The following is a 26,995-nucleotide window of genomic DNA, read 5'->3' on the forward strand; positions in this document are numbered from 1 at the left end:
CAGTGGATTATTTTTCTGGTGTGTGAAAGGAGTAAAAGGTTATAGTTAACTAATGCTTAAATAAAAATGAGTTAGGAATGGTAACTACAATGAAAAATTAAATAAGAATAAACTATAGTCATGTTAAAGAGAGAATACACCATATTTCAGTTTCAAAGTTCAACAGGTCAATTATTTAAATACAACCTCAGATGAACAACAGCGTGACTTATTACACTGTGTATGAAACACTAAGTATATCCCATCACTCTGTAGCTTGTAGAACAAACTGTAGGTGGTAGGTTTTTGTTCATTACTGTACTTCTAACAGCTGCTTCTGACATCCCAATTTCTCTCTGCAAAACATTCATATCTTTCAGTTTTCTGTAGTATTTGGAGTGAACATAACTCACAGTATGTCCAAATAAGTAGAAGGCGATCAAATGATGCAAACACATTATTAGCACATTAGAGCTAATTTTGTTTATTTATGTCTAAAGAGATCAAACTGCTAAATAAATACATTAAATTCTCTGGTTGCAGATCTGGTAATGTGAGGACTTTTGATGCATCTGTCTGTTTGTATAGACGTCATTATGTGTCAGGCTGAAGGAGGAGGCAGGCTTGCTTTGTTGGGCCTGTGGGAGGATGCTAGGAGGATATATAGTGGACCGAGACCATGCGAAGCCTAGTGGCAATGAGGACCAAACAGAGACGAAAGGTGTGCGTTCTTCTACCGAACAAGCAGCACCTGGATTGTGCTGTCACGGTGAGTGACCACAGATCCTTTCTGTAGCATATTTTCTTGTTTGGTATTTCACTGTGACACGTCACATGGACACAGAAACCGAAATTACACTCGTTAAGATTGCATTGATCTGTCAGTGGGGTATATTTATTTTTAAAACAGTGGAAGAGTATTTTATTAGAAAAAAATACATATTAGCAACAAAGCCAAAACACTGAAAGCATGGACTCTCAATATGTTTTATGTTTTCTTTCTTCTTCCTGTGTGTTTATAGGTAAAAGCCAGAGGCCATGAGGTGTTGAACAGTGTGTTGAAGCATCTTGGTGTCAGTGATCTCCAAGTGTTTGGTCTGGCTGTTATGAAAGGTCAGTTAGTTTCTCTGCGGGAGTTCAGGAGCAAATGTTTTTTATTCATTAACTTTGGAACGCTGAGATTCTGGGAGGCTGCTGATAGTGAGTGAACCTGCTGTAACATATAATACATGGAAAGCCATCTCCTATCAGCTGTAAACAGCATTACTGAGCGCCGTCAAACATATGGTTTACAGGACAAATATGGCCAAAACTGAGTTACTTTACTTGAGCGTGCAAGTTATGTCGAATTTTTTCTTCCTATTTTTTCACTCTTTCCTGTACAGCATGAAGTGTTGTGACAGGAGTTAACCTGCCTCAACTGTTAATTTTGCCGCCCTACCAAGAAGTGTGAAATATGGTCAGTTTCATAGCTGTTCATAGATGCGGTTCTTTGATTAAGACAGTTGCATTTCTTTTTAATGACAGTGGAAAAACTGAGACATATTGTTAAAATTGCACTCATTATTTAAGACACATCAGCTTGTTTGTGATCCCATAAGTGTGAATGTTTTAAAAATGTATTTGTTCTTCTTCAGAACAAACGCAATGGAAACAAAAGGCCTTTGTACTGATAGGTTGTTAGTCAATATTTTTACTTTTCTGGGCCACATGCTGTGAAACTGAGCCTGACATCTCTGATTGAATGTGTGCTTTTTTTTTTTCCTTTTTTTAAGATAATGATTATCTGTTTCTTGATTTGGACCAAAAGCTGAGCAAGTACTTTGGGAAACGATGGAACAAAGGATCTTTAATGGTTAGTTTTCCATTTCTTTTTTTGGTGTAGTGTTTGCACTGTTGAAACAGAAATCACCAGATTTACAAAAGGCTTCTGTGCTGTAATGGCAACACTGTGAAAGCTGAATTTAATGATGTCACTTCAAATTTCAGGTTTTCCTGGTTTTATTGGCAGTCATGATGATTTGCATATCAATGATCTCAAGCAGATCTTGTGGCTCATTGTTATGCACCGGTGCTGGTTTCAGTAGTTGTGCAACTTTGCTGTTTACAAGACTGGGGAAACCTGCGACAGATAAGACTGTATGAGTACTAAGATGTTTCTCCCAGTGAAAACACTGCATCCAGATAAAGTCCACCATTGGACTAACATGTCAAACATATTAGAAAGATCTGGCTTATTTTAAAAGTTCTTTTATGTCTGTGGGGTTTTTTTTTTTTTTAATGATTTATCATATTGGTCAAATATTAACTACACTGTCTAGTAGCAGAAACGATAAACTGAGTACTCTCTTTACTCATCCCACCTTTCCAGGTCCCATTTATCTTATTTCTAAGGGTCCAGTATTATGTAGAAAGTGGGCTGCTAATTTTGTAAGTTTGTTTTCCATTACCTTCTTTTTCTAAGATTAATAATTTCCACTATAAGTGTTGTTTAAGTTTGTGAAAATATTTGTGGAAAAACTAGACAGCTGACTCAACCTGACAGACTTCATAACAGGAAAAGAAAACCTCCCTGTTTCTTGCAGGAGCACCACAGTGCAGCAGCTCTACTACACTGAGCTGAGGCAGAAGGTGCTGCGTTCACAGAGCCACCATCAGGAGGCTTTGTTCTTCCAGCTGGCAGCCTCTGCCCTCCAAGCTGACGTCGGCGATCTGGCACAGGGAGAGGAGACCGAGGAAGACGGAGAAGAGAAGAAGCAGGAGAGAAAACACAGATGCTACTTTCTCCCTGAAGATTACTTCCCCTCATGGGTAAAAAAAAGAAAGAAAAAGAAGTGTAGTCTAACCTTGACAGAAATACTATTATATATATATCTCTGTGTGTTCATCTTCTCAGCTCATAAAGCGCAGAGGGAGAGAGTATTTACTTCAGCACAGCCCAGTGCTGCATGGTGAGCTGAGGGGGGTGTCTCGCAGGCAAGCCATCCTGCACTTTATAAAGGAAGCCAACGGGCTGCAGGATGGACCTGTCACATTCTACAGGATGAGAGAGGTCACATATATCAGACACTCCATAAACTCGTACATTTCAGAAAATCTTCAGAAAAATGTCCTGCAGTGTGAAAACTGTTACAGATCTTGTAAAAACCCCCGGTAATAATCCTTTGGCATGCTCTAGTATTATTTGTCTGCCTTGGTCATTTTAGAGAACTCTTTGTGAGTCATGTTTGTTAAGTGAGCCCATGGCTTTGTTAAAAAAAACCTGCTTTATCAACTATTATTTTACACACAGGAGGAAAAACAGCCGAGGAGTTTAATCCTCCTCGGTGTGACAGTGAAAGGAGTCCATATTTGCCAGGTGAGTCGTTTTCAATGACAGTCTCACACATAATTTTAAATAAAGTTTATGAACTTATTTTCACATGTACATATAGATTCTTGATCTGAATTTGTGTTTTTTAAGGAGGTGGAAGGGAAGCAATCTTTGTTGTATGATTTCTCCTGGACAGGTATTGATCGCTTCACCTTTCAGGTTAGGTTCTAAAGACTGCACTATAATCAAAGTATACATACATTAAAGGTCACATTGACCTGTATGTAGCTTTAACCGTACCACACAAGCTCATCCTCTTTATGTATGCCTCTTACTTTTCAGGGCAACAGGTTTGAAATCACTGCTGTGGGCTCTTTGTGCCTTCCTAAACTGGTTTATTACACTAAATCGGCTTTCCACTCTAAACACATCCTGAGGCACCTCCGTGACAGTCACCAACTCCACATGAACACCAGAGATGCAGTCAGTTACATCCAACAGCTGGAAAACATGGGTAGTACGTAAGGCTTTACTTTACTACAACTTACCTAAGACACGACTGAGTCAGCTATCTTGGTCTGAAACCAATATCATGTAATAATAATAACAATAAGTCTTTTAAGTGATTTTAAAAGATTTGAGATCACAGTCTCTTACACAGTCACACTCCAAAGGTGCTCTCTTTTCTGTCTATCTTCAGCCAAAGAAGCCTACATCTGCGACACAGAGTGCCTAAGAAAGAGTCTCCAGTGCGGCAACCTCACATCTTCAATGTCTGACTGCAGTGATACATTGGAAACAGCTACTGCCTGGTTTAAAGAGGAAAAGGAGGAGGATGGAGGCTCTACAACAGGTCTGCTAATGGGAGGAAATGTTTGTGTAGATGGTGCAACATTTGCCACTCAGACAACTTGTGAGTGCATTTATGTTTTGAAACTGGTAAAAACACGTTTAATTCTACCCAGCAATGGTTTACAGCAGTAGGTCTGCAGACCTAATGAAGGAAGAAAACAGCTGATGTTGCTGAAATGACCGAGAGGGAAAGTTTAAAAGCTCATTAGGCAAATGAAAGCAGAACTACTTTCTTAACTTACTTGTCGTACTTTTGCCTTGAACTCAAAAGCAGTTGTTTGTTTACACGGATGCCAGAGTCTGAGCTGTGGTTGGACGAATCAGAGGAGTTGTTTGTTGATGATCCAGCTGAGGTGTCCTGGCTGGCTGAGCTGCTCCATGGTGTGTCTGTCGACGCTCCTTTGATGTTACCCTCTTTTTGCTGGGCAGGTTAGTCCAAAAACCACTATGACCATTCTAAAATAACAGTTTAATCATGTGTTAGTTCTGTGTAGCATGTGATATTGTGTCCTGTTTTATCAGCTGTCACCATGGAAATGAAACAGGTGAGCAAACTGCAGGTCTGTCTGTTTGAACATTTCCAGCACGATCCTGCATCAAAGCCAACATCCTTCTCTGTGATCTTCAGGTTCTGTGGAAGAAAACTGATGAAGGGATGTCTGTGGACTAATTTAGAGTCAGAGGATGCAGGGATTCATCACCCGTTCTTCATCTCATGACAAGGAGACACCTGTTGGAGTTTGTTGTTATGGAGCGAAAATGCTGAAAGGATACAGCTGAGCGTTATATTTTGTTTGCTTAGAGGAAACCTCATTATATGTGCTAAAACAGAAGCCACATAGTGACCTGAGTACAGCCCAAAGTTGCAGTAATTACACTTCAGAGATCGATGTATACAGACTAAATCTTGCCCACAAAGAGGTATAATATTGTTTTAATACATATTTACAAACTAAATGTATTAATATATCAATAACATAATAAATGCAACACTTGGGACATTTTTGTCATTCTTTGAACAGTGCTATTAAAATCAATGCTGACTTCTGTTCATTTGCCATTATAAGCATTTTACAATTAAAAAAATGTTTAAGTTAATATGTCAGATTTTATTCTGTTTTATGATTCAGGTCAAATTATGTTGTCAGGCTTCCACAGTGTGGCATTATTTCCAAACAATCAGAGTCCATGCCATGATGTGAGAGGTCTAAGGTGCTGTGTTAAGGGTGCACTCTCCTCTGGAGGTGTGGGTTCAAGGCACACTCCTGTTGTTGCATTAAACCAAACAGATATAAAGGAGCTTTTCTGAAAAAAAAAAAAAAAGTAAAGATCTGTGTACAATATCAGAAGGTTAGTAGCAAAATAGGAGAGCAATGCACTGTGTAGGACATATGGAAGTATAGTGCTGAGGACTCATCTCCCTCAAAAACACAATGATAAAACCCTGCCTAATACTAAGCACTCAGAAGATTGTTTCACTGTCAGTATTGACAGCTCTGCACATTGACTGCTGGGTGAATCCCATCTAGGGCTCTCCTTGGCTCTCTTCTAGTTGGGTGTAACGATTGCCCCTGCGGTGATCCAGGCTCTCGTGCTCTGGGGGGCCTCTGGATGTTTGGGGCCCAGGTCTCCTCTATGCCTGCTTCATGTCCTTGGGGGCAGGCTGTGGCTCCCCACACCTACCTGTTAAATAGTTGAATTGAGTAACCTTATGAACACAAGCGTGTTCACACAAGTGTACAAACAGGTACTCACTATCTTGGTCGGCTGCTGCCTCTAAACATGTATCATTAATACTGTGTGCTGCTCAGCATTTTTTTTTTCTTCACTCCCTCTTCTTCTCTATTTTTATCTCCCCCTTCTTCTGTTAACTTTCTCCCCAACTCCACTCCCCTCTTTCTTTCTTCTCCCCTTTCACCCATATTGTCTGTTCTGAGTCTACTAAGTCAAAAGAAAAAAAAAATCCTAATCAAATTCTAATAAAATATGACTATAAAGTGGACCAGTATAGCAAAAGCCGCAATGGTCCACTTGGGAAATCTGTTGGGCGTTTTCTTTTGCCTGATTGCTACACTGAAAAAACTGAAAAATAGACAACAAAAATACAATATCAGCATTTTACCATTAAAATATATTTTAATCACTTATTAAAACTGTGATTTAGTTTGCTTTCATCCAAAGCATCTTACAGTTTTATGCAGAATTTCATTTGACGAGATCACATTGTGTGGCTTCCAAAATCTGTCTGTAAACTTTTTATGTTGTGGGTCCCATGGTGTAATGGTTAGCACTCTGGACTTTGAATCCAGTGATCTGAGTTCAACTCTTGGTGGGACCTCATGCATGTTTTTTGTAAGTTTTCCTTTCCTTCTTCACATCACCTGCTACATGTTCAGTAGCAGTTGATTCATTTAGGTGGTGAGAGGATCCACTTGTTAGTTCCATAAAACATCCAATGACAGTTGTCTTCTAGTCCTGAGCGCACAGAAAGCATACATGTTGTCAGGGGTGCAGGTTTGTCAGCATTTGTAAAGAACTAAGGATAATACTACAGAGTATGTGTTCATTACATAACCAACTTGGATTCCAGTACCCAACACTCCTGGACACGCTAGTATTCACTGACAGCAGTTGTATAGAGGTATTTTAGCATGAGTATGAGTATTACATGTCATTCAAACACTTACTGTCATAAAATAAAACAGTTTCCTCTACAATATCTTGAACAAAGGTAACATCTTCACTAACTGTTGGCTGTTACCTTCTCGACTAAAGCTGTTTTGTGAATGGTTGAGTGTTAGGCGTCAGATCATTCGAATGCTTTTTTTGTTTGTTTGTTTAGTTAGGATAGCCGAGTGTTCTAAGGCACTGTGTAAAAATTAGAGTTCCAATCCAACTCCTGACAGTTGGATTTTATCTTCAATAAAGGTTTTCGTCCAAATCTGCTTGCAAAATCTGTCTGTAAACCCTTTACGTTGTGGGTCCCATGGTGTAATGGTTAGCACTCTGGACTTTGAATCCAGTGATCCGAGTTCAAATCTCGGTGGGACCTCATGCGTGTTCTTTGTCAACTGCTACATGTTCAGTGGCTGTTGATTAATTTAGGTGGTGAGAGGATCCACTTGTTAGTTCCATAAAACATCTAATTTTAACAACAGTTGTCTTCTTGTCCTGAGCGCACAGGAAGCACACATAATATAAACATTAAATTCTGTTTAACACTAAACACTAAAACTGATTTCTGACTGGTATACAGCAGTGACAATTGCTCAACACAAAGAAACAAAGTACAAAACTAGAAATAATGGGTTCTCCGAGGAAACCCACTGAAGAACAGTAACACTAAGAAACAACAGAAAGCTGAACTTAACAAATATCATTGTTCCGTGATGCGCAACATGAGCTTTGCACTTTTTCAGAGTTTCCACAATCTCTCTGTAAATCCATGCAGTAGGGGTTCTGCTGGAGATTTCTCCCTGACAAAAGGAAGTTTTTCCTCCCCACGGTTGCCAAGTGCTTACTCAAAGGTCTTTTGGTTGTTGGGAATTTCATTCATTTATTACAGGATTTTAAATGACAATATAAAGCACCATGAGGTGCCTGCTGTTGGAATTTTACGCTATATAAAGAAAACTTGCAGGAAATGTTTTTGACCACTGAAATTTGAAATGAGCACACGGAATATTCACAAGACAGTGTCTACACTGGTTGTATCGGTATTGGGATACACCTGCAGATGTACTAACTGAGGCTACTGCATGATTATGCAATTCACTCTAAATAATGATGCTGTGTCAAAGCTTTTTGTGACAATTAACTGTCTTGGATGGGTTTTTTTTGCATTTGCCACTGAAATTACCACTCTTGTGTGATAGGGTTGCATGACTGCTTGTCATAAAATGAATAATAACAATGAAATCTTCTCCTTTACTTTTTTAAAATTCATGGACTTCTTCACAGTTTTCTGACACTTTTATTTTACTATGTAAAAATGTGCAGGTGTGCTTCCCGTGTGACTGTTTCATTCCCAAATTTTGGCTCCTGGGACAATTGATTTTGTGAAACATTAAAACTCTGACAGATGCATGACACAGATATATGAGGTCAGTACCTTGCACAAGGATATTTGGCATGTAAATCACGTAAAATTTCAGTCTTATGTGTAATAAGCAAGTGATATCAGGAGTGGGATTTGAACCCATGCCTACTTAACATCTAAAGCACATTTGTGAGGTTTTAGGTTTAGATCTATGAATATTTGCGGGCTTAGAGCCAGTTGCTGAAAGAAGTTGTATGTCTGTGAAGGATCTCAGTCATCCAGATCTGGTATCTCCACACTGGATTATAGATGTCAGACAGTTGGTGCCCTATGCCACCACCTCTTTTCAAAGATGGTCATTCACCGTGGACATAGATGTAACGGAGCAGTCTGTATCTGGAGTGAATTTGGCTGTCTGGAACAATTGATTTTGCGGAACATTCAGACTCCGATAGACGCATGAGAGAGGTACTTGAGGATATTTGGCATGTAGATTAAAGCTTACAATCACCAACCAGGTAGGTGACCCCCAACACTAACTAAACCAGATTTCAAGTTCATAATTTATCAAAGCAGTTGCCATCTAGTGGCAACTTCTTTAGTGAAGGAAGACATCACATAACATGTCAGTCTTATGTTTAATAAGCAAGTGATGTCAGGAGTGGGATTTGAACCCACGCCTCCAGGGGAGACTGCGACCTGAACGCAGCGCCTTAGACCGCTCGGCCATCCTGACACATTTGCGCTTGTTCATACAGAATCCACATGACAGGCTAGCAGATCAAGACACCTTTACAACTGATCATATTTGCAGACTATTACACCTCTGCCTTACCAACACATATTTTAAAAACAACGAGGGTGTCTACAGACAAAAACATGACAGTGTTGGTCTTTATGCAAATGTCCTGCTTATAAGGAAACCTGCATTCAGCTGAGATTGAAGAAGTCACTTGGATGAGTGATGAGACATTAACTATCTGATAAATGAATGTGACCAAGTTGCAGTACGGAAAGGAACTGACTTCTAAAGCACATTTGTGAGATTTTAGGTTTAGATCTATGGATTTTTGCAGGCTGAGATCCACTTGGTGAAGGAAGTTGTAATGGATGTCTGTGAAGGTTCTCAGTCATCCAGGTCATTGCAGTCTAAGGAGCTTGGAAACTTCTTTAAGTTGCTTGAAGACGTTTCAGCTCTCATCCGAGAAGCTTCTTCAGTTCTAGGGTCAAATGGTGGAGAGTTCCAGATTTAAGGCCTATGGGAGCGTCCGCCCAAGATGGACGAGGGACCCCCTAACGATCCTCTCTCTAATGACACGAGCCAAGGTGTGAAAACGGGTGTAGGTCACAGTCAGCCAAGGATTCGGGTGAGCTCATTGTGAAACCTAGCCCTAACCTATCATGTGATTTCCTGAGGTCAAATGGCCCAGGATGTGAGTGGGCGTTAAGGCTTCTGGGAAGGTATCTCCACACTGGATTATAGATGTCAGACAGTTGGTGCCCTATGCCACCACCTCTTTTCAAAGATGGTCATTCACCGTGGACATAGATGTAACGGAGGAGTCTGTATCTGGAGTGAATTTGGCTGTCTGGAACAATTGATTTTATGGAACATTCAGACTCCGATAGACGCATGAGAGAGGTACTTGAGGATATTTGGCATGTAGATTAAAGCTTACAATCACCAACCAGGTAGGTGACCTGCACTACAGCACCCCAACACTAACTAAACCAGATTTCAAGTTCATAATTTATCAAAGCAGTTGCCATCTAGTGGCAACTTCTTTAGTGAAGGAAGACATCACATAACATGTCAGTCTTATGTTTAATAAGCAAGTGATGTCAGGAGTGGGATTTGAACCCACGCCTCCAGGGAGACTGCGACCTGAGCATGCGCCTTAGACCGCTCGGCCATCCTGACACATTTGCGCTTGTTCATACAGAATCCACATGACAGGCTAGCAGATCAAGACACCTTTACAACTGATCATATTTGCAGACTATTACACCTCTGCCTTACCAACACATATTTTAAAAACAACGAGGGTGTCTACAGACAAAAACATGACAGTGTTGGTCTTTATGCAAATGTCCTGCTTATAAGGAAACCTGCATTCAGCTGAGATTGAAGAAGTCACTTGGATGAGTGATGAGACATTAACTATCTGATAAATGAATGTGACCAAGTTGCAGTACGGAAAGGAACTGACTTCTAAAAGCACATTTGTGAGATTTTAGGTTTAGATCTATGGATTTTGCAGGCTGAGATCCACTTGGTGAAGGAAGTTGTAATGGATGTCTGTGAAGGTTCTCAGTCATCCAGGTCATTGCAGTCTAAGGAGCTTGGAAACTTCTTTAAGTTGCTTGAAGACGTTTCAGCTCTCATCCGAGAAGCTTCTTCAGTTCTAGGGTCAAATGGTGGAGAGTTCCAGATTTAAGGCCTATGGGAGCGTCCGCCCAAGATGGACGAGGGACCCCTAACGATCCTCTCTCTAATGACACGAGCCAAGGTGTGAAAACGGGTGTAGGTCACAATCAGCCAAGGATTCGGTGAGCTCATTGTGAAACCTAGCCCTAACCTATCATGTGATTTCCTGAGGTCAAATGGCCCAGGATGTGAGTGGGCGTTAAGGCTTCTGGGAAGGTATCTCCACACTGGATTATAGATGTCAGACAGTTGGTGCCCTATGCCACCACCTCTTTTCAAAGATGGTCATTCACCGTGGACATAGATGTAACGGAGGAGTCTGTATCTGGAGTGAATTTGGCTGTCTGGAACAATTGATTTTGCGGAACAGTCAGACTCCGATAGACGCATGAGAGAGGTACTTGAGGATATTTGGCATGTAGATTAAAGCTTACAATCACCAACCGGGTAGGTGACCTGCACTACAGCACCCCAACACTAGCTAAACCAGATTTCAAGTTCATAATTTATCAAAGCAGTTGCCATCTAGTGGCAACTTCTTTATTGAAGGAAGACATCATATAACATGTCAGTCTTATGTTTAATAAGCAAGTGATGTCAGGAGTGGGATTTGAACCCACGCCTCAGGGGAGACTGCGACCTGAACATGGCGCCTTAGACCGCTCGGCCATCCTGACACATTTGCGCTTGTTCATACAGAATCCACATGACAGGCTAGCAGATCAAGACACCTTTACAACTGATCATATTTGCAGACTATTACACCTCTGCCTTACCAACACATATTTTAAAAACAACGAGGGTGTCTACAGACAAAAACATGACAGTGTTGGTCTTTATGCAAATGTCCTGCTTATAAGGAAACCTGCATTCAGCTGAGATTGAAGAAGTCACTTGGATGAGTGATGAGCAGTGTTGGGACTAACGCGTTATTAAGTAACGCGTTACAGTAACGACGTTATTATTGTGGTAACGAGCACGGTAACTAGTTATTATGCCAAAAGCAGGAACGCGTTACTCGTTACCAGTGTTGGTCAAGTTACTTGAAAAAAGTAATCAGTTACTAATTACTGATTACTTCCCCCAAAAAGTAATCCCGTTACTTTACTGATTACTTATTTTCAAAAGTAATCGATTACTTAGTTACTTAGTTACTTAGTTACTTTTTAAAAACACGATTTACAACCTGAATAGGTGATAAAGCGATAGATCTTTCAGCCCAATTCTACTTTTTCTGCATAATTCATCATACAAAATGTAATCAAATGGAAAAGTCTCTTTTTAAAACTTGTTTTATTAGTTTTAATCTTTTAACTTTATGCATCAAGCAAAAATTAAATTATATGCAACATTCTCTGACTGGAAGAAATTTGTTTAACATTTAAACCTATTTTCTGCACATTCCAGCACATAAAATAAAATATTTTTTTGTGTTTACACTCACTCTTTCAAATAGATGCAAGTAAAACACAGCAGAAAATAAATAAAATCAAAGACTAGCGGTCCTGTTGCTCTATTTTCACCTGTAAAGCAGGACTGGGGTAGGCGGAGGAGGTTTACCCTGGTGCAGGTGTGCCGCAGCGGTCAGTGGAAGAATCCGCGAGTTTCTCTGTGAATTTCACATTACGTCGTAGTACACTCGGTGCTTGCTTGGAAGTTTAGGGTTTTTTCGCTGTAAAAGAAGTTTTCTTCCACGCTAACGGACACTAATGTTTTGTCACTTTTATGGAATCAAACTCAAAATAAGGTCAGTACTTCCACGCTTTAAACGCTGCATGCTACACTCTGTCCCTTTTCGATATATTATGATCTGCAGACAGCTGTTGTCACGAACGTCGCACTCGCTTACGTCACTGTCATGAGGCGCGTCTCGCAAAAAAATCACGGTTTTAGTAACGCAGTAACGCAGCGTTCCTACGTGAAAGTAACGGTAATCTAATTACCGTTTTTGCAATAGTAATCCCTTACATTACTCGTTACTTGAAAAAAGTAATCAGATTACAGTAACGCGTTACAAGTAACGCGTTACTGCCCATCTCTGCTCGTTACTGGGATTTAGATAGGCTCGTTACTCGTTACTTCGTGTGGTGGATATCGCGGGGCTTCCACAGATTCAATAACATTAGCAAGTGGTGGAAGCCAGCAGGTGGATGAAGGAAAAGGGAGGCAAAGGAGAGACCCGAGCGGCCGCCGGTCCGGCGCGTGTCAGGTGAACTGAACTTCAGGTAAGAAGTTATGACCTGCAGTCTATCTGGGTCAGATATAAACCAAGTTTAGGTGGAGTTTATTTTCGGTATGCTGACATTTTCGTACTGCGTGCTAGCTAGCATGACGGAGTTTCTATACAGCTGTGTGGGTGCTATGTTACTGATGTTGAACTTTATTTTGTTCATACGGTTAATTATTAGAGTTGCCAACCATCCCGTAAAAAACAGAATCGTCTGGTATTCAGAGAAAATATTATGCGTTTCGTACTGAGGTGAAAAGGAACACAGTTTGTCCCGGACTTCAGCTACAATGAAAAAGACACAAAGCTGAAGCTGCACAGCTGCCTCTTCTTCTCTCATTCTCTCCCGTTTCTAGTTCAATCACGAAACTGATCAATGATCAGCTGATCGGCTTTTTCTCTCTTGTTTATTTATCGCCCACTTTGCGCCAGAAAGAGGAAACCAGCGGATGTCGCGTTAAACAACAGCAGCATGTTTAAGCTTGATCAGCTGTTGTTAGAATTTATTTAATATTAATTGCTAGTATCAGCTGATGTTTGCTGGAGCCACAGCTGTAAAGCTGCTGGTCATGATATCGGTTTGGTTATCTGGTGAGAGGGAAACATGCAGATGAAACCAGGAGATGTCCTTACTGAATCATCAGAGCTGAACAGGTGATGGAGAAACAGGTTTACCTTTTAGGTGACATGGATGAGTTGAAGGAAGTTATGAACTGTTTCTGAGAGACAAATAACAGCAGGATCCTTTTCTAAGTAGCTGACAGCTGGTAACTGTGCAGGGGCGGATCTAGCAAAGTTTTGCCAGGGAGGCAGGTAGGGCATTAACAGGGAAAGGGGGGACAAGGAAATACTTTTCTTTATTATTCTCATTTAAAATGTCTCGCTTTAAAAAAAAAATAATTATCTGAGTCTTACAACAAACAATTGATAGATTGATACATATATACCATCAGAACAGTGTACATCACTGTCATAACAGTGTTTATTTTCATTCAAAGGCTTTATGATTTTTCCTATAATGATGGGCGGTCTCTAGTCAAAATGCCCAGTCCAGCTCTGTATGCAGCTCATCTGCAGTCTGGTGTTACCTACATCTTCCTATTCAGAAGGCAGAATTTCCAAGTTCTGAGTACAATCAAAAGCACCACGACTGCAGTTTTTGTGTTGGATGTAAAAAGCAGGCTAGAATCATGGCGGCGGTCAACGACGGTCCAGGCGTGGGATTTCTCTCGTGGAAATGTGCACATTATTTTTCCTTTCTATTGGTAGGTGGCACAGTGCACTTGTGGCAAGTAAGCAAGATAGAAGACTGGCAGTCTGGCTGGGTATCCAGTTATGGAAGCAACACATTAACAAGAGAATTCTGAGTAAAACCAAAGTTACTTTCCTTAGTAACTAGTTACTTTGAAAGTAACGAGTAACTTGAAGTAACTGAGTTACTTTTTAGAGAAGTAACTAGTAATGTAACTAAGTTACTAATTTAAAGTAACTTACCCAACACTGGTGATGAGACATTAACTATCTGATAAATGAATGTGACCAAGTTGCAGTACGGAAAGGAACTGACTTCTAAAGCACATTTGTGAGATTTTAGGTTTAGATCTATGGATTTTGCAGGCTGAGATCCACTTGGTGAAGGAAGTTGTAATGGATGTCTGTGAAGGTTCTCAGTCATCCAGGTCATTGCAGTCTAAGGGGCTTGGAAACTTCTTTAAGTTGCTTGAAGACGTTTCAGCTCTCATCCGAGAAGCTTCTTCAGTTCTAGGGTCAAATGGTGGAGAGTTCCAGATTTAAGGCCTATGGGAGCGTCCGCCCAAGATGGACGAGGACCCCTAACGATCCTCTCTCTAATGACACGAGCCAAGGTGTGAAAACGGGTGTAGGTCACAGTCAGCCAAGGATTCGGGTGAGCTCATTGTGAAACCTAGCCCTAACCTATCATGTGATTTCCTGAGGTCAAATGGCCCAGGATGTGAGTGGGCGTTAAGGCTTCTGGGAAGGTATCTCCACACTGGATTATAGATGTCAGACAGTTGGTGCCCTATGCCACCACCTCTTTTCAAAGATGGTCATTCACCGTGGACATAGATGTAACGGAGCAGTCTGTATCTGGAGTGAATTTGGCTGTCTGGAACAATTGATTTTATGGAACATTCAGACTCCGATAGACGCATGAGAGAGGTACTTGAGGATATTTGGCATGTAGATTAAAGCTTACAATCACCAACCAGGTAGGTGACCTGCACTACAGCACCCCCAACACTAACTAAACCAGATTTCAAGTTCATAATTTATCAAAGCAGTTGCCATCTAGTGGCAACTTCTTTAGTGAAGGAAGACATCACATAACATGTCAGTCTTATGTTTAATAAGCAAGTGATGTCAGGAGTGGGATTTGAACCCACGCCTCCAGGGGAGACTGCGACCTGAGCATGGCGCCTTAGACCGCTCGGCCATCCTGACACATTTGCGCTTGTTCATACAGAATCCACATGACAGGCTAGCAGATCAAGACACCTTTACAACTGATCATATTTGCAGACTATTACACCTCTGCCTTACCAACACATATTTTAAAAACAACGAGGGTGTCTACAGACAAAAACATGACAGTGTTGGTCTTTATGCAAATGTCCTGCTTATAAGGAAACCTGCATTCAGCTGAGATTGAAGAAGTCACTTGGATGAGTGATGAGACATTAACTATCTGATAAATGAATGTGACCAAGTTGCAGTACGGAAAGGAACTGACTTCTAAAGCACATTTGTGAGATTTTAGGTTTAGATCTATGGATTTTTGCAGGCTGAGATCCACTTGGTGAAGGAAGTTGTAATGGATGTCTGTGAAGGTTCTCAGTCATCCAGGTCATTGCAGTCTAAGGAGCTTGGAAACTTCTTTAAGTTGCTTGAAGACGTTTCAGCTCTCATCCGAGAAGCTTCTTCAGTTCTAGGGTCAAATGGTGGAGAGTTCCAGATTTAAGGCCTATGGGAGCGTCCGCCCAAGATGGATGAGGGACCCCCTAATCCTCCTCTCTAATGACATGAGCCAAGGTGTGAAAACGGGTGTAGGTCACAATCAGCCAAGGATTCGGGTGAGCTCATTGTGAAACCTAGCCCTAACCTATCATGTGATTTCCTGAGGTCAAATGGCCCAGGATGTGAGTGGGCGTTAAGGCTTCTGGGAAGGTATCTCCACACTGGATTATAGATGTCAGACAGTTGGTGCCCTATGCCACCACCTCTTTTCAAAGATGGTCATTCACCGTGGACATAGATGTAACGGAGGAGTCTGTATCTGGAGTGAATTTGGCTGTCTGGAACAATTGATTTTCTGAACATTCAGACTCCGATAGACGCATGAGAGAGGTACTTGAGGATATTTGGCATGTAGATTAAAGCTTACAATCACCAACCAGGTAGGTGACCTGCACTACAGCACCCCCAACACTAACTAAACCAGATTTCAAGTTCATAATTTATCAAAGCAGTTGCCATCTAGTGGCAACTTCTTTAGTGAAGGAAGACATCACATAACATGTCAGTCTTATGTTTAATAAGCAAGTGATGTCAGGAGTGGGATTTGAACCCACGCCTCAGGGGAGACTGCGACCTGACCGCAGCGCCTTAGACCGCTCGGCCATCCTGACACATTTGCGCTTGTTCATACAGAATCCACATGACAGGCTAGCAGATCAAGACACCTTTACAACTGATCATATTTGCAGACTATTACACCTCTGCCTTACCAACACATATTTTAAAAACAACGAGGGTGTCTACAGACAAAAACATGACAGTGTTGGTCTTTATGCAAATGTCCTGCTTATAAGGAAACCTGCATTCAGCTGAGATTGAAGAAGTCACTTGGATGAGTGATGAGACATTAACTATCTGATAAATGAATGTGACCAAGTTGCAGTACGGAAAGGAACTGACTTCTAAAGCACATTTGTGAGATTTTAGGTTTAGATCTATGGATTTTTGCAGGCTGAGATCCACTTGGTGAAGGAAGTTGTAATGGATGTCTGTGAAGGTTCTCAGTCATCCAGGTCATTGCAGTCTAAGGAGCTTGGAAACTTCTTTAAGTTGCTTGAAGACGTTTCAGCTCTCATCCGAGAAGCTTCTTCAGTTCTAGGGTCAAATGGTGGAGAGTTCCAGATTTAAGGCCTATGGGAGCGTCCGCCCAAGATGGATGAGGGACCCCCTAACGATCCTCTCTCTAATGACATGAGCCAAGGTGTGAAAATGGGTGTAGGTCACAATCAGCCAAGGATTCGGGTGAGCTCATTGTGAAACCTAGCCCTAACCTATCATGTGATTTCCTGAGGTCAAATGGCCCAGGATGTGAGTGGGCGTTAAGGCTTCTGGGAAGGTATCTCCACACTGGATTATAGATGTCAGACAGTTGGTGCCCTATGCCACCACCTCTTTTCAAAGATGGTCATTCACCGTGGACATAGATGTAACGGAGCAGTCTGTATCTGGAGTGAATTTGGCTGTCTGGAACAATTGATTTTGCGGAACATTCAGACTCCGATAGACGCATGAGAGAGGTACTTGAGGATATTTGGCATGTAGATTAAAGCTTACAATCACCAACCAGGTAGCTGACCTGCACTACAGCACCCCAACACTAACTAAACCAGATTTCAAGTTCATAATTTATCAAAGCAGTTGCCATCTAGTGGCAACTTCTTTAGTGAAGGAAGACATCACATAACATGTCAGTCTTATGTTTAATAAGCAAGTGATGTCAGGAGTGGGATTTGAACCCACGCCTCCAGGGGAGACTGCGACCTGAGCATGGCGCCTTAGACCGCTCGGCCATCCTGACACATTTAAACTTGTTCATACAGAATCCACATGACAGGCTAGCAGATCAAGACACCTTTACAACTGATCATATTTGCAGACTATTACACCTCTGCCTTACCAACACATATTTTAAAAACAACGAGGGTGTCTACAGACAAAAACATGACAGTGTTGGTCTTTATGCAAATGTCCTGCTTATAAGGAAACCTGCATTCAGCTGAGATTGAAGAAGTCACTTGGATGAGTGATGAGACATTAACTATCTGATAAATGAATGTGACCAAGTTGCAGTACGGAAAGGAACTGACTTCTAAAGCACATTTGTGAGATTTTAGGTTTAGATCTATGGATTTTTGCAGGCTGAGATCCACTTGGTGAAGGAAGTTGTAATGGATGTCTGTGAAGGTTCTCAGTCATCCAGGTCATTGCAGTCTAAGGAGCTTGGAAACTTCTTTAAGTTGCTTGAAGACGTTTCAGCTCTCATCCGAGAAGCTTCTTCAGTTCTAGGGTCAAATGGTGGAGAGTTCCAGATTTAAGGCCTATGGGAGCGTCCGCCCAAGATGGACGAGGGACCCCCTAACGATCCTCTCTCTAATGACACGAGCCAAGGTGTGAAAACGGGTGTAGGTCACAGTCAGCCAAGGATTCGGGTGAGCTCATTGTGAAACCTAGCCCTAACCTATCATGTGATTTCCTGAGGTCAAATGGCCCAGGATGTGAGTGGGCGTTAAGGCTTCTGGGAAGGTATCTCCACACTGGATTATAGATGTCAGACAGTTGGTGCCCTATGCCTCCACCTCTTTTCAAAGATGGTCATTCACCGTGGACATAGATGTAACGGAGCAGTCTGTATCTGGAGTGAATTTGGCTGTCTGGAACAACTGATTTTATGCGAACATTCAGACTCCGATAGACGCATGAGAGAGGTACTTGAGGATATTTGGCATGTAGATTAAAGCTTACAATCACCAACCAGGTAGGTGACCTGCACTACAGCACCCCAACACTAACTAAACCAGATTTCAAGTTCATAATTTATCAAAGCAGTTGCCATCTAGTGGCAACTTCTTTAGTGAAGGAAGACATCACATAACATGTCAGTCTTATGTTTAATAAGCAAGTGATGTCAGGAGTGGGATTTGAACCCACGCCTCAGGGGAGACTGCGACCTGAACGCAGCGCCTTAGACCGCTCGGCCATCCTGACACATTTGCGCTTGTTCATACAGAATCCACATGACAGGCTAGCAGATCAAGACACCTTTACAACTGATCATATTTGCAGACTATTACACCTCTGCCTTACCAACACATATTTTAAAAACAACGAGGGTGTCTACAGACAAAAACATGACAGTGTTGGTCTTTATGCAAATGTCCTGCTTATAAGGAAACCTGCATTCAGCTGAGATTGAAGAAGTCACTTGGATGAGTGATGAGACATTAACTATCTGATAAATGAATGTGACCAAGTTGCAGTACGGAAAGGAACTGACTTCTAAAAGCACATTTGTGAGATTTTAGGTTTAGATCTATGGATTTTGCAGGCTGAGATCCACTTGGTGAAGGAAGTTGTAATGGATGTCTGTGAAGGTTCTCAGTCATCCAGGTCATTGCAGTCTAAGGAGCTTGGAAACTTCTTTAAGTTGCTTGAAGACGTTTCAGCTCTCATCCGAGAAGCTTCTTCAGTTCTAGGGTCAAATGGTGGAGAGTTCCAGATTTAAGGCCTATGGGAGCGTCCGCCCAAGATGGACGAGGGACCCCCTAACGATCCTCTCTCTAATGACACGAGCCAAAGTGTGAAAACGGGTGTAGGTCACACTCAGCCAAGGATTCGGGTGAGCTCATTGTGAAATCTAGCCCTAACGTATCATGTGATTTCCTGAGGTCAAATGGCCCAGGATGTGAGTGGGCGTTAAGGCTTCTGGGAAGGTATCTCCACACTGGATTATAGATGTCAGACAGTTGGTGCCCTATGCCACCACCTCTTTTCAAAGATGGTCATTCACCGTGGACATAGATGTAATGGAGCAGTCTGTATCTGGAGTGAATTTGGCTGTCTGGAACAATTGATTTTGCGGAACATTCAGACTCCGATAGACGCATGAGAGAGGTACTTGAGGATATTTGGCATGTAGATTAAAGCTTACAATCACCAACCAGGTAGCTGACCTGCACTACAGCACCCCAACACTAACTAAACCAGATTTCAAGTTCATAATTTATCAAAGCAGTTGCCATCTAGTGGCAACTTCTTTAGTGAAGGAAGACATCACATAACATGTCAGTCTTATGTTTAATAAGCAAGTGATGTCAGGAGTGGGATTTGAACCCACGCCTCCAGGGGAGACTGCGACCTGAACGCATGGCGCCTTAGACCGCTCGGCCATCCTGACACATTTGCGCTTGTTCATACAGAATCCACATGACAGGCTAGCAGATCAAGACACCTTTACAACTGATCATATTTGCAGACTATTACACCTCTGCCTTACCAACACATATTTTAAAAACAACGAGGGTGTCTACAGACAAAAACATGACAGTGTTGGTCTTTATGCAAATGTCCTGCTTATAAGGAAACCTGCATTCAGCTGAGATTGAAGAAGTCACTTGGATGAGTGATGAGCAGTGTTGGGACTAACGCGTTATTAAGTAACGCGTTACAGTAACGACGTTATTATTGTGGTAACGAGCACGGTAACTAGTTATTATGCCAAAAGCAGGAACGCGTTACTCGTTACTGGGATTTAGATAGGCTCGTTACTCGTTACTGTGGTGGATATCGCGGGGCTTCCACAGATTCAATAACATTAGCAAGTGGTGGAAGCCAGCAGGTGGATGAAGGAAAAGGAGGCAAAAGGAGAGACCCGAAGCGGCCGCCGGTCCGCGTGTCAGGTGAACTGAACTTCAGGTAAGAAGTTATGACCTGCAGTCTATCTGGGTCAGATATAAACCAAGTTTAGGTGGAGTTTATTTTCGGTATGCTGACATTTTCGTACTGCGTGCTAGCTAGCATGACGGAGTTTCTATACAGCTGTGTGGGTGCTATGTTACTGATGTTGAACTTTATTTTGTTCATACGGTTAATTATTAGAGTTGCCAACCATCCCGTAAAAACAGAATCGTCTGGTATTCAGAGAAAATATTATGCGTTTCGTACTGAGGTGAAAAGGAACACAGTTTGTCCCGGACTTCAGCTACAATGAAAAAGACACAAAGCTGAAGCTGCACAGCTGCCTCTTCTTCTCTCATTCTCTCCGTTTCTAGTTCAATCACGAAACTGATCAATGATCAGCTGATCGGCTTTTCTCTCTTGTTTATTTATCGCCCACTTTGCGCCAGAAAGAGGAAACCAGCGGATGTCGCGTTAAACAACAGCAGCACGTTTAAGCTTGATCAGCTGTTGTTAGAATTTATTTAATATTAATTGCTAGTATCAGCTGATGTTTGCTGGAGCCACAGCTGTAAAGCTGCTGGTCATGATATCGGTTTGGTTATCTGGTGAGAGGGAAACATGCAGATGAAACCAGGAGATGTCCTTACTGAATCATCAGAGCTGAACAGGTGATGGAGAAACAGGTTTACCTTTTAGGTGACATGGATGAGTTGAAGGAAGTTATGAACTGTTTCTGAGAGACAAATAACAGCAGGATCCTTTTCTAAGTAGCTGACAGCTGGTAACTGTGCAGGGGCGGATCTAGCAAAGTTTTGCCAGGGAGGCAGGTAGGGCATTAACAGGGAAAGGGGGGACAAGGAAATACTTTTCTTTATTATTCTCATTTAAAATGTCTCGCTTTAAAAAAAAATAATTATCTGAGTCTTACAACAAACAATTGATAGATTGATACATATATACCATCAGAACAGTGTACATCACTGTCATAACAGTGTTTATTTTCATTCAAAGGCTTTATGATTTTTCCTATAATGATGGGCGGTCTCTAGTCAAAATGCCCAGTCCAGCTCTGTATGCAGCTCATCTGCAGTCTGGTGTTACCTACATCTTCCTATTCAGAAGGCAGAATTTCCAAGTTCTGAGTACAATCAAAAGCACCACGACTGCAGTTTTTGTGTTGGATGTAAAAAGCAGGCTAGAATCATGGCGGCGGTCAACGACGGTCCAGGCGTGGGATTTCTCTCGTGGAAATGTGCACATTATTTTTCCTTTCTATTGGTAGGTGGCACAGTGCACTTGTGGCAAGTAAGCAAGATAGAAGACTGGCAGTCTGGCTGGGTATCCAGTTATGGAAGCAACACATTAACAAGAGAATTCTGAGTAAAACCAAAGTTACTTTCCTTAGTAACTAGTTACTTTGAAAGTAACGAGTAACTTGAAGTAACTGAGTTACTTTTTTAGAGAAGTAACTAGTAATGTAACTAAGTTACTAATTTAAAGTAACTTACCAAACACTGGTGATGAGACATTAACTATCTGATAAATGAATGTGACCAAGTTGCAGTACGGAAAGGAACTGACTTCTAAAGCACATTTGTGAGATTTTAGGTTTAGATCTATGGATTTTTGCAGGCTGAGATCCACTTGGTGAAGGAAGTTGTAATGGATGTCTGTGAAGGTTCTCAGTCATCCAGGTCATTGCAGTCTAAGGAGCTTGGAAACTTCTTTAAGTTGCTTGAAGACGTTTCAGCTCTCATCCGAGAAGCTTCTTCAGTTCTAGGGTCAAATGGTGGAGAGTTCCAGATTTAAGGCCTATGGGAGCGTCCGCCCAAGATGGACGAGGGACCCCTAACGATCCTCTCTCTAATGACACGAGCCAAGGTGTGAAAACGGTGTAGGTCACAGTCAGCCAAGGATTCGGGTGAGCTCATTGTGAAACCTAGCCCTAACCTATCATGTGATTTCCTGAGGTCAAATGGCCCAGGATGTGAGTGGGCGTTAAGGCTTCTGGGAAGGTATCTCCACACTGGATTATAGATGTCAGACAGTTGGTGCCCTATGCCACCACCTCTTTTCAAAGATGGTCATTCACCGTGGACATAGATGTAACGGAGCAGTCTGTATCTGGAGTGAATTTGGCTGTCTGGAACAATTGATTTTATGGAACATTCAGACTCCGATAGACGCATGAGAGAGGTACTTGAGGATATTTGGCATGTAGATTAAAGCTTACAATCACCAACCAGGTAGGTGACCTGCACTACAGCACCCCCAACACTAACTAAACCAGATTTCAAGTTCATAATTTATCAAAGCAGTTGCCATCTAGTGGCAACTTCTTTAGTGAAGGAAGACATCACATAACATGTCAGTCTTATGTTTAATAAGCAAGTGATGTCAGGAGTGGGATTTGAACCCACGCCTCCAGGGAGACTGCGACCTGAACGCAGCGCGCTTAGACCGCTCGGCCATCCTGACACATTTGCGCTTGTTCATACAGAATCCACATGACAGGCTAGCAGATCAAGACACCTTTACAACTGATCATATTTGCAGACTATTACACCTCTGCCTTACCAACACATATTTTAAAAACAACGAGGGTGTCTACAGACAAAAACATGACAGTGTTGGTCTTTATGCAAATGTCCTGCTTATAAGGAAACCTGCATTCAGCTGAGATTGAAGAAGTCACTTGGATGAGTGATGAGACATTAACTATCTGATAAATGAATGTGACCAAGTTGCAGTACGGAAAGGAACTGACTTCTAAAGCACATTTGTGAGATTTTAGGTTTAGATCTATGGATTTTGCAGGCTGAGATCCACTTGGTGAAGGAAGTTGTAATGGATGTCTGTGAAGGTTCTCAGTCATCCAGGTCATTGCAGTCTAAGGAGCTTGGAAACTTCTTTAAGTTGCTTGAAGACGTTTCAGCTCTCATCCGAGAAGCTTCTTCAGTTCTAGGGTCAAATGGTGGAGAGTTCCAGATTTAAGGCCTATGGGAGCGTCCGCCCAAGATGGACGAGGGACCCCCTAACGATCCTCTCTCTAATGACACGAGCCAAGGTGTGAAAACGGGTGTAGGTCACAGTCAGCCAAGGATTCGGGTGAGCTCATTGTGAAACCTAGCCCTAACCTATCATGTGATTTCCTGAGGTCAAATGGCCCAGGATGTGAGTGGGCGTTAAGGCTTCTGGGAAGGTATCTCCACACTGGATTATAGATGTCAGACAGTTGGTGCCCTATGCCACCACCTCTTTTCAAAGATGGTCATTCACCGTGGACATAGATGTAACGGAGCAGTCTGTATCTGGAGTGAATTTGGCTGTCTGGAACAATTGATTTTATGGAACATTCAGACTCCGATAGACGCATGAGAGAGTACTTGAGGATATTTGGCATGTAGATTAAAGCTTACAATCACCAACCAGGTAGGTGACCTGCACTACAGCACCCCAACACTAACTAAACCAGATTTCAAGTTCATAATTTATCAAAGCAGTTGCCATCTAGTGGCAACTTCTTTAGTGAAGGAAGACATCACATAACATGTCAGTCTTATGTTTAATAAGCAAGTGATGTCAGGAGTGGGATTTGAACCCACGCCTCCAGGGGAGACTGCGACCTGAACGCAGCGCCTTAGACCGCTCGGCCATCCTGACACATTTGCGCTTGTTCATACAGAATCCACATGACAGGCTAGCAGATCAAGACACCTTTACAACTGATCATATTTGCAGACTATTACACCTCTGCCTTACCAACACATATTTTAAAAACAACGAGGGTGTCTACAGACAAAAACATGACAGTGTTGGTCTTTATGCAAATGTCCTGCTTATAAGGAAACCTGCATTCAGCTGAGATTGAAGAAGTCACTTGGATGAGTGATGAGACATTAACTATCTGATAAATGAATGTGACCAAGTTGCAGTACGGAAAGGAACTGACTTCTAAAGCACATTTGTGAGATTTTAGGTTTAGATCTATGGATTTTTGCAGGCTGAGATCCACTTGGTGAAGGAAGTTGTAATGGATGTCTGTGAAGGTTCTCAGTCATCCAGGTCATTGCAGTCTAAGGAGCTTGGAAACTTCTTTAAGTTGCTTGAAGACGTTTCAGCTCTCATCCGAGAAGCTTCTTCAGTTCTAGGGTCAAATGGTGGAGAGTTCCAGATTTAAGGCCTATGGGAGCGTCCGCCCAAGATGGACGAGGGACCCCCTAACGATCCTCTCTCTAATGACACGAGCCAAGGTGTGAAAACGGGTGTAGGTCACAGTCAGCCAAGGATTCGGGTGAGCTCATTGTGAAACCTAGCCCTAACCTATCATGTGATTTCCTGAGGTCAAATGGCCCAGGATGTGAGTGGGCGTTAAGGCTTCTGGGAAGGTATCTCCACACTGGATTATAGATGTCAGACAGTTGGTGCCCTATGCCACCACCTCTTTTCAAAGATGGTCATTCACCGTGGACATAGATGTAACGGAGCAGTCTGTATCTGGAGTGAATTTGGCTGTCTGGAACAATTGATTTTGCGGAACATTCAGACTCCGATAGACGCATGAGAGAGGTACTTGAGGATATTTGGCATGTAGATTAAAGCTTACAATCACCAACCAGGTAGGTGACCTGCACTACAGCACCCCAACACTAACTAAACCAGATTTCAAGTTCATAATTTATCAAAGCAGTTGCCATCTAGTGGCAACTTCTTTAGTGAAGGAAGACATCACATAACATGTCAGTCTTATGTTTAATAAGCAAGTGATGTCAGGAGTGGGATTTGAACCCACGCCTCCAGGGGAGACTGCGACCTGAGCATGCAGCGCCTTAGACCGCTCGGCCATCCTGACACATTTGCACTTGTTCATACAGAATCCACATGACAGGCTAGCAGATCAAGACACCTTTACAACTGATCATATTTGCAGACTATTACACCTCTGCCTTACCAACACATATTTTAAAAACAACGAGGGTGTCTACAGACAAAAACATGACAGTGTTGGTCTTTATGCAAATGTCCTGCTTATAAGGAAACCTGCATTCAGCTGAGATTGAAGAAGTCACTTGGATGAGTGATGAGACATTAACTATCTGATAAATGAATGTGACCAAGTTGCAGTACGGAAAGGAACTGACTTCTAAAGCACATTTGTGAGATTTTAGGTTTAGATCTATGGATTTTTGCAGGCTGAGATCCACTTGGTGAAGGAAGTTGTAATGGATGTCTGTGAAGGTTCTCAGTCATCCAGGTCATTGCAGTCTAAGGAGCTTGGAAACTTCTTTAAGTTGCTTGAAGACGTTTCAGCTCTCATCCGAGAAGCTTCTTCAGTTCTAGGGTCAAATGGTGGAGAGTTCCAGATTTAAGGCCTATGGGAGCGTCCGCCCAAGATGGACGAGGGACCCCTAACGATCCTCTCTCTAATGACACGAGCCAAGGTGTGAAAACGGGTGTAGGTCACAATCAGCCAAGGATTCGGGTGAGCTCATTGTGAAACCTAGCCCTAACCTATCATGTGATTTCCTGAGGTCAAATGGCCCAGGATGTGAGTGGGCGTTAAGGCTTCTGGGAAGGTATCTCCACACTGGATTATAGATGTCAGACAGTTGGTGCCCTATGCCACCACCTCTTTTCAAAGATGGTCATTCACCGTGGACATAGATGTAACGGAGCAGTCTGTATCTGGAGTGAATTTGGCTGTCTGGAACAATTGATTTTATGGAACAGTCAGACTCCGATAGACGATGAGAGAGGTACTTGAGGATATTTGGCATGTAGATTAAAGCTTACAATCACCAACCGGGTAGGTGACCTGCACTACAGCACCCCAACACTAGCTAAACCAGATTTCAAGTTCATAATTTATCAAAGCAGTTGCCATCTAGTGGCAACTTCTTTATTGAAGGAAGACATCATATAACATGTCAGTCTTATGTTTAATAAGCAAGTGATGTCAGGAGTGGGATTTGAACCCACGCCTCGAGGGAGACTGCGACCTGAGCAGCGCGCTTAGACCGCTCGGCCATCCTGACACATTTGCGCTTGTTCATACAGAATCCACATGACAGGCTAGCAGATCAAGACACCTTTACAACTGATCATATTTGCAGACTATTACACCTCTGCCTTACCAACACATATTTTAAAAACAATGAGGGTGTCTACAGACAAAAACATGACAGTGTTGGTCTTTATGCAAATGTCCTGCTTATAAGGAAACCTGCATTCAGCTGAGATTGAAGAAGTCACTTGGATGAGTGATGAGCAGTGTTGGGACTAACGTTATTAAGTAACAGCGTTACAGTAACGACGTTATTATTGTGGTAACGAGCACGGTAACTAGTTATTATGCCAAAAGCAGGAACGCGTTACTCGTTACTGGGATTTAGATAGGCTCGTTACTCGTTACTGCGTGTGGTGGATATCGCGGGGCTTCCACAG

The 26,995-nt window shown here is 42.2% G+C and overlaps 1 protein-coding gene and 12 non-coding genes across 15 annotated transcripts; 3 read left to right on the forward strand and 10 right to left on the reverse strand.

Moving 5' to 3' along the window:
• Positions 1 to 637: 637 nt before the first annotated feature.
• LOC116327513 (FERM domain-containing protein 6-like) lies at positions 638 to 5,143 on the forward strand. Of its 3 annotated transcripts, XM_039616651.1 has the most exons (13): positions 638 to 748; positions 1,002 to 1,092; positions 1,755 to 1,834; positions 2,351 to 2,409; positions 2,565 to 2,790; positions 2,876 to 3,031; positions 3,272 to 3,337; positions 3,443 to 3,511; positions 3,635 to 3,809; positions 3,993 to 4,145; positions 4,442 to 4,573; positions 4,667 to 4,689; positions 4,773 to 5,143. In XM_039616651.1, the coding sequence occupies exons 1-13, from the start codon at positions 659 to 661 to the stop codon at positions 4,812 to 4,814; spliced, it is 1,362 nt and encodes a 453-aa protein (XP_039472585.1). In that variant the 5' UTR covers positions 638 to 658; the 3' UTR covers positions 4,815 to 5,143. The 3 variants fall into 3 exon arrangements, with proteins under 3 accessions (XP_039472585.1, XP_039472584.1, XP_039472586.1); XM_039616650.1 differs by lacking the exon at positions 4,667 to 4,689 and having other exon boundaries at positions 4,729 to 5,143; XM_039616652.1 differs by lacking the exon at positions 4,667 to 4,689.
• Positions 5,144 to 6,410: 1,267 nt separating this feature from the next.
• trnaq-uug lies at positions 6,411 to 6,482 on the forward strand. The gene has a single exon. It is a non-coding gene; the product is annotated as a tRNA-Gln (tRNA).
• Positions 6,483 to 7,124: 642 nt separating this feature from the next.
• trnaq-uug lies at positions 7,125 to 7,196 on the forward strand. The gene has a single exon. It is a non-coding gene; the product is annotated as a tRNA-Gln (tRNA).
• Positions 7,197 to 8,836: 1,640 nt separating this feature from the next.
• trnal-cag lies at positions 8,837 to 8,919 on the reverse strand. The gene has a single exon. It is a non-coding gene; the product is annotated as a tRNA-Leu (tRNA).
• A 1,104-nt stretch (positions 8,920 to 10,023) lies between these two features.
• On the reverse strand, positions 10,024 to 10,104 carry trnac-gca. The gene is given in 2 exon segments: positions 10,024 to 10,058; positions 10,062 to 10,104. It is a non-coding gene; the product is annotated as a tRNA-Cys (tRNA).
• Positions 10,105 to 15,218: 5,114 nt separating this feature from the next.
• Positions 15,219 to 15,301, reverse strand: trnal-cag. Its single transcript is given in 2 exon segments — positions 15,219 to 15,253; positions 15,264 to 15,301. It is a non-coding gene; the product is annotated as a tRNA-Leu (tRNA).
• Positions 15,302 to 16,403: 1,102 nt separating this feature from the next.
• trnal-cag lies at positions 16,404 to 16,485 on the reverse strand. Its single transcript has one exon. It is a non-coding gene; the product is annotated as a tRNA-Leu (tRNA).
• Positions 16,486 to 17,589: 1,104 nt separating this feature from the next.
• Positions 17,590 to 17,672, reverse strand: trnal-cag. Its single transcript is given in 2 exon segments — positions 17,590 to 17,624; positions 17,635 to 17,672. It is a non-coding gene; the product is annotated as a tRNA-Leu (tRNA).
• Positions 17,673 to 18,777: 1,105 nt separating this feature from the next.
• Positions 18,778 to 18,859, reverse strand: trnal-cag. The gene has a single exon. It is a non-coding gene; the product is annotated as a tRNA-Leu (tRNA).
• A 1,104-nt stretch (positions 18,860 to 19,963) lies between these two features.
• Positions 19,964 to 20,048, reverse strand: trnal-cag. Its single transcript has one exon. It is a non-coding gene; the product is annotated as a tRNA-Leu (tRNA).
• Positions 20,049 to 22,946: 2,898 nt separating this feature from the next.
• On the reverse strand, positions 22,947 to 23,029 carry trnal-cag. The gene has a single exon. It is a non-coding gene; the product is annotated as a tRNA-Leu (tRNA).
• Positions 23,030 to 24,131: 1,102 nt separating this feature from the next.
• On the reverse strand, positions 24,132 to 24,214 carry trnal-cag. The gene has a single exon. It is a non-coding gene; the product is annotated as a tRNA-Leu (tRNA).
• A 1,104-nt stretch (positions 24,215 to 25,318) lies between these two features.
• On the reverse strand, positions 25,319 to 25,403 carry trnal-cag. The gene has a single exon. It is a non-coding gene; the product is annotated as a tRNA-Leu (tRNA).
• Positions 25,404 to 26,995: the final 1,592 nt, after the last annotated feature.

This window comes from Oreochromis aureus, linkage group 8 (assembly GCF_013358895.1).
Source record: "Oreochromis aureus strain Israel breed Guangdong linkage group 8, ZZ_aureus, whole genome shotgun sequence".
Classification (NCBI taxonomy): Eukaryota; Metazoa; Chordata; class Actinopteri; order Cichliformes; family Cichlidae; genus Oreochromis; species Oreochromis aureus.

Excerpts from the sequence above, each read along its gene's own strand:
- LOC116327513 (XM_039616650.1), top strand. The coding sequence starts at position 659 with ATGCGAAGCCTAGTGGCAATGAGGACCAAACAGAGACGAAAGGTGTGC. Across the intron at positions 3,032-3,271 it reads CATTCTACAGGATGAGAGAG|GAGGAAAAACAGCCGAGGAG; the intron begins GTCACATATATC and ends TTTTACACACAG. Across the intron at positions 4,146-4,441 it reads GGATGGAGGCTCTACAACAG|AGTCTGAGCTGTGGTTGGAC; the intron begins GTCTGCTAATGG and ends CACGGATGCCAG.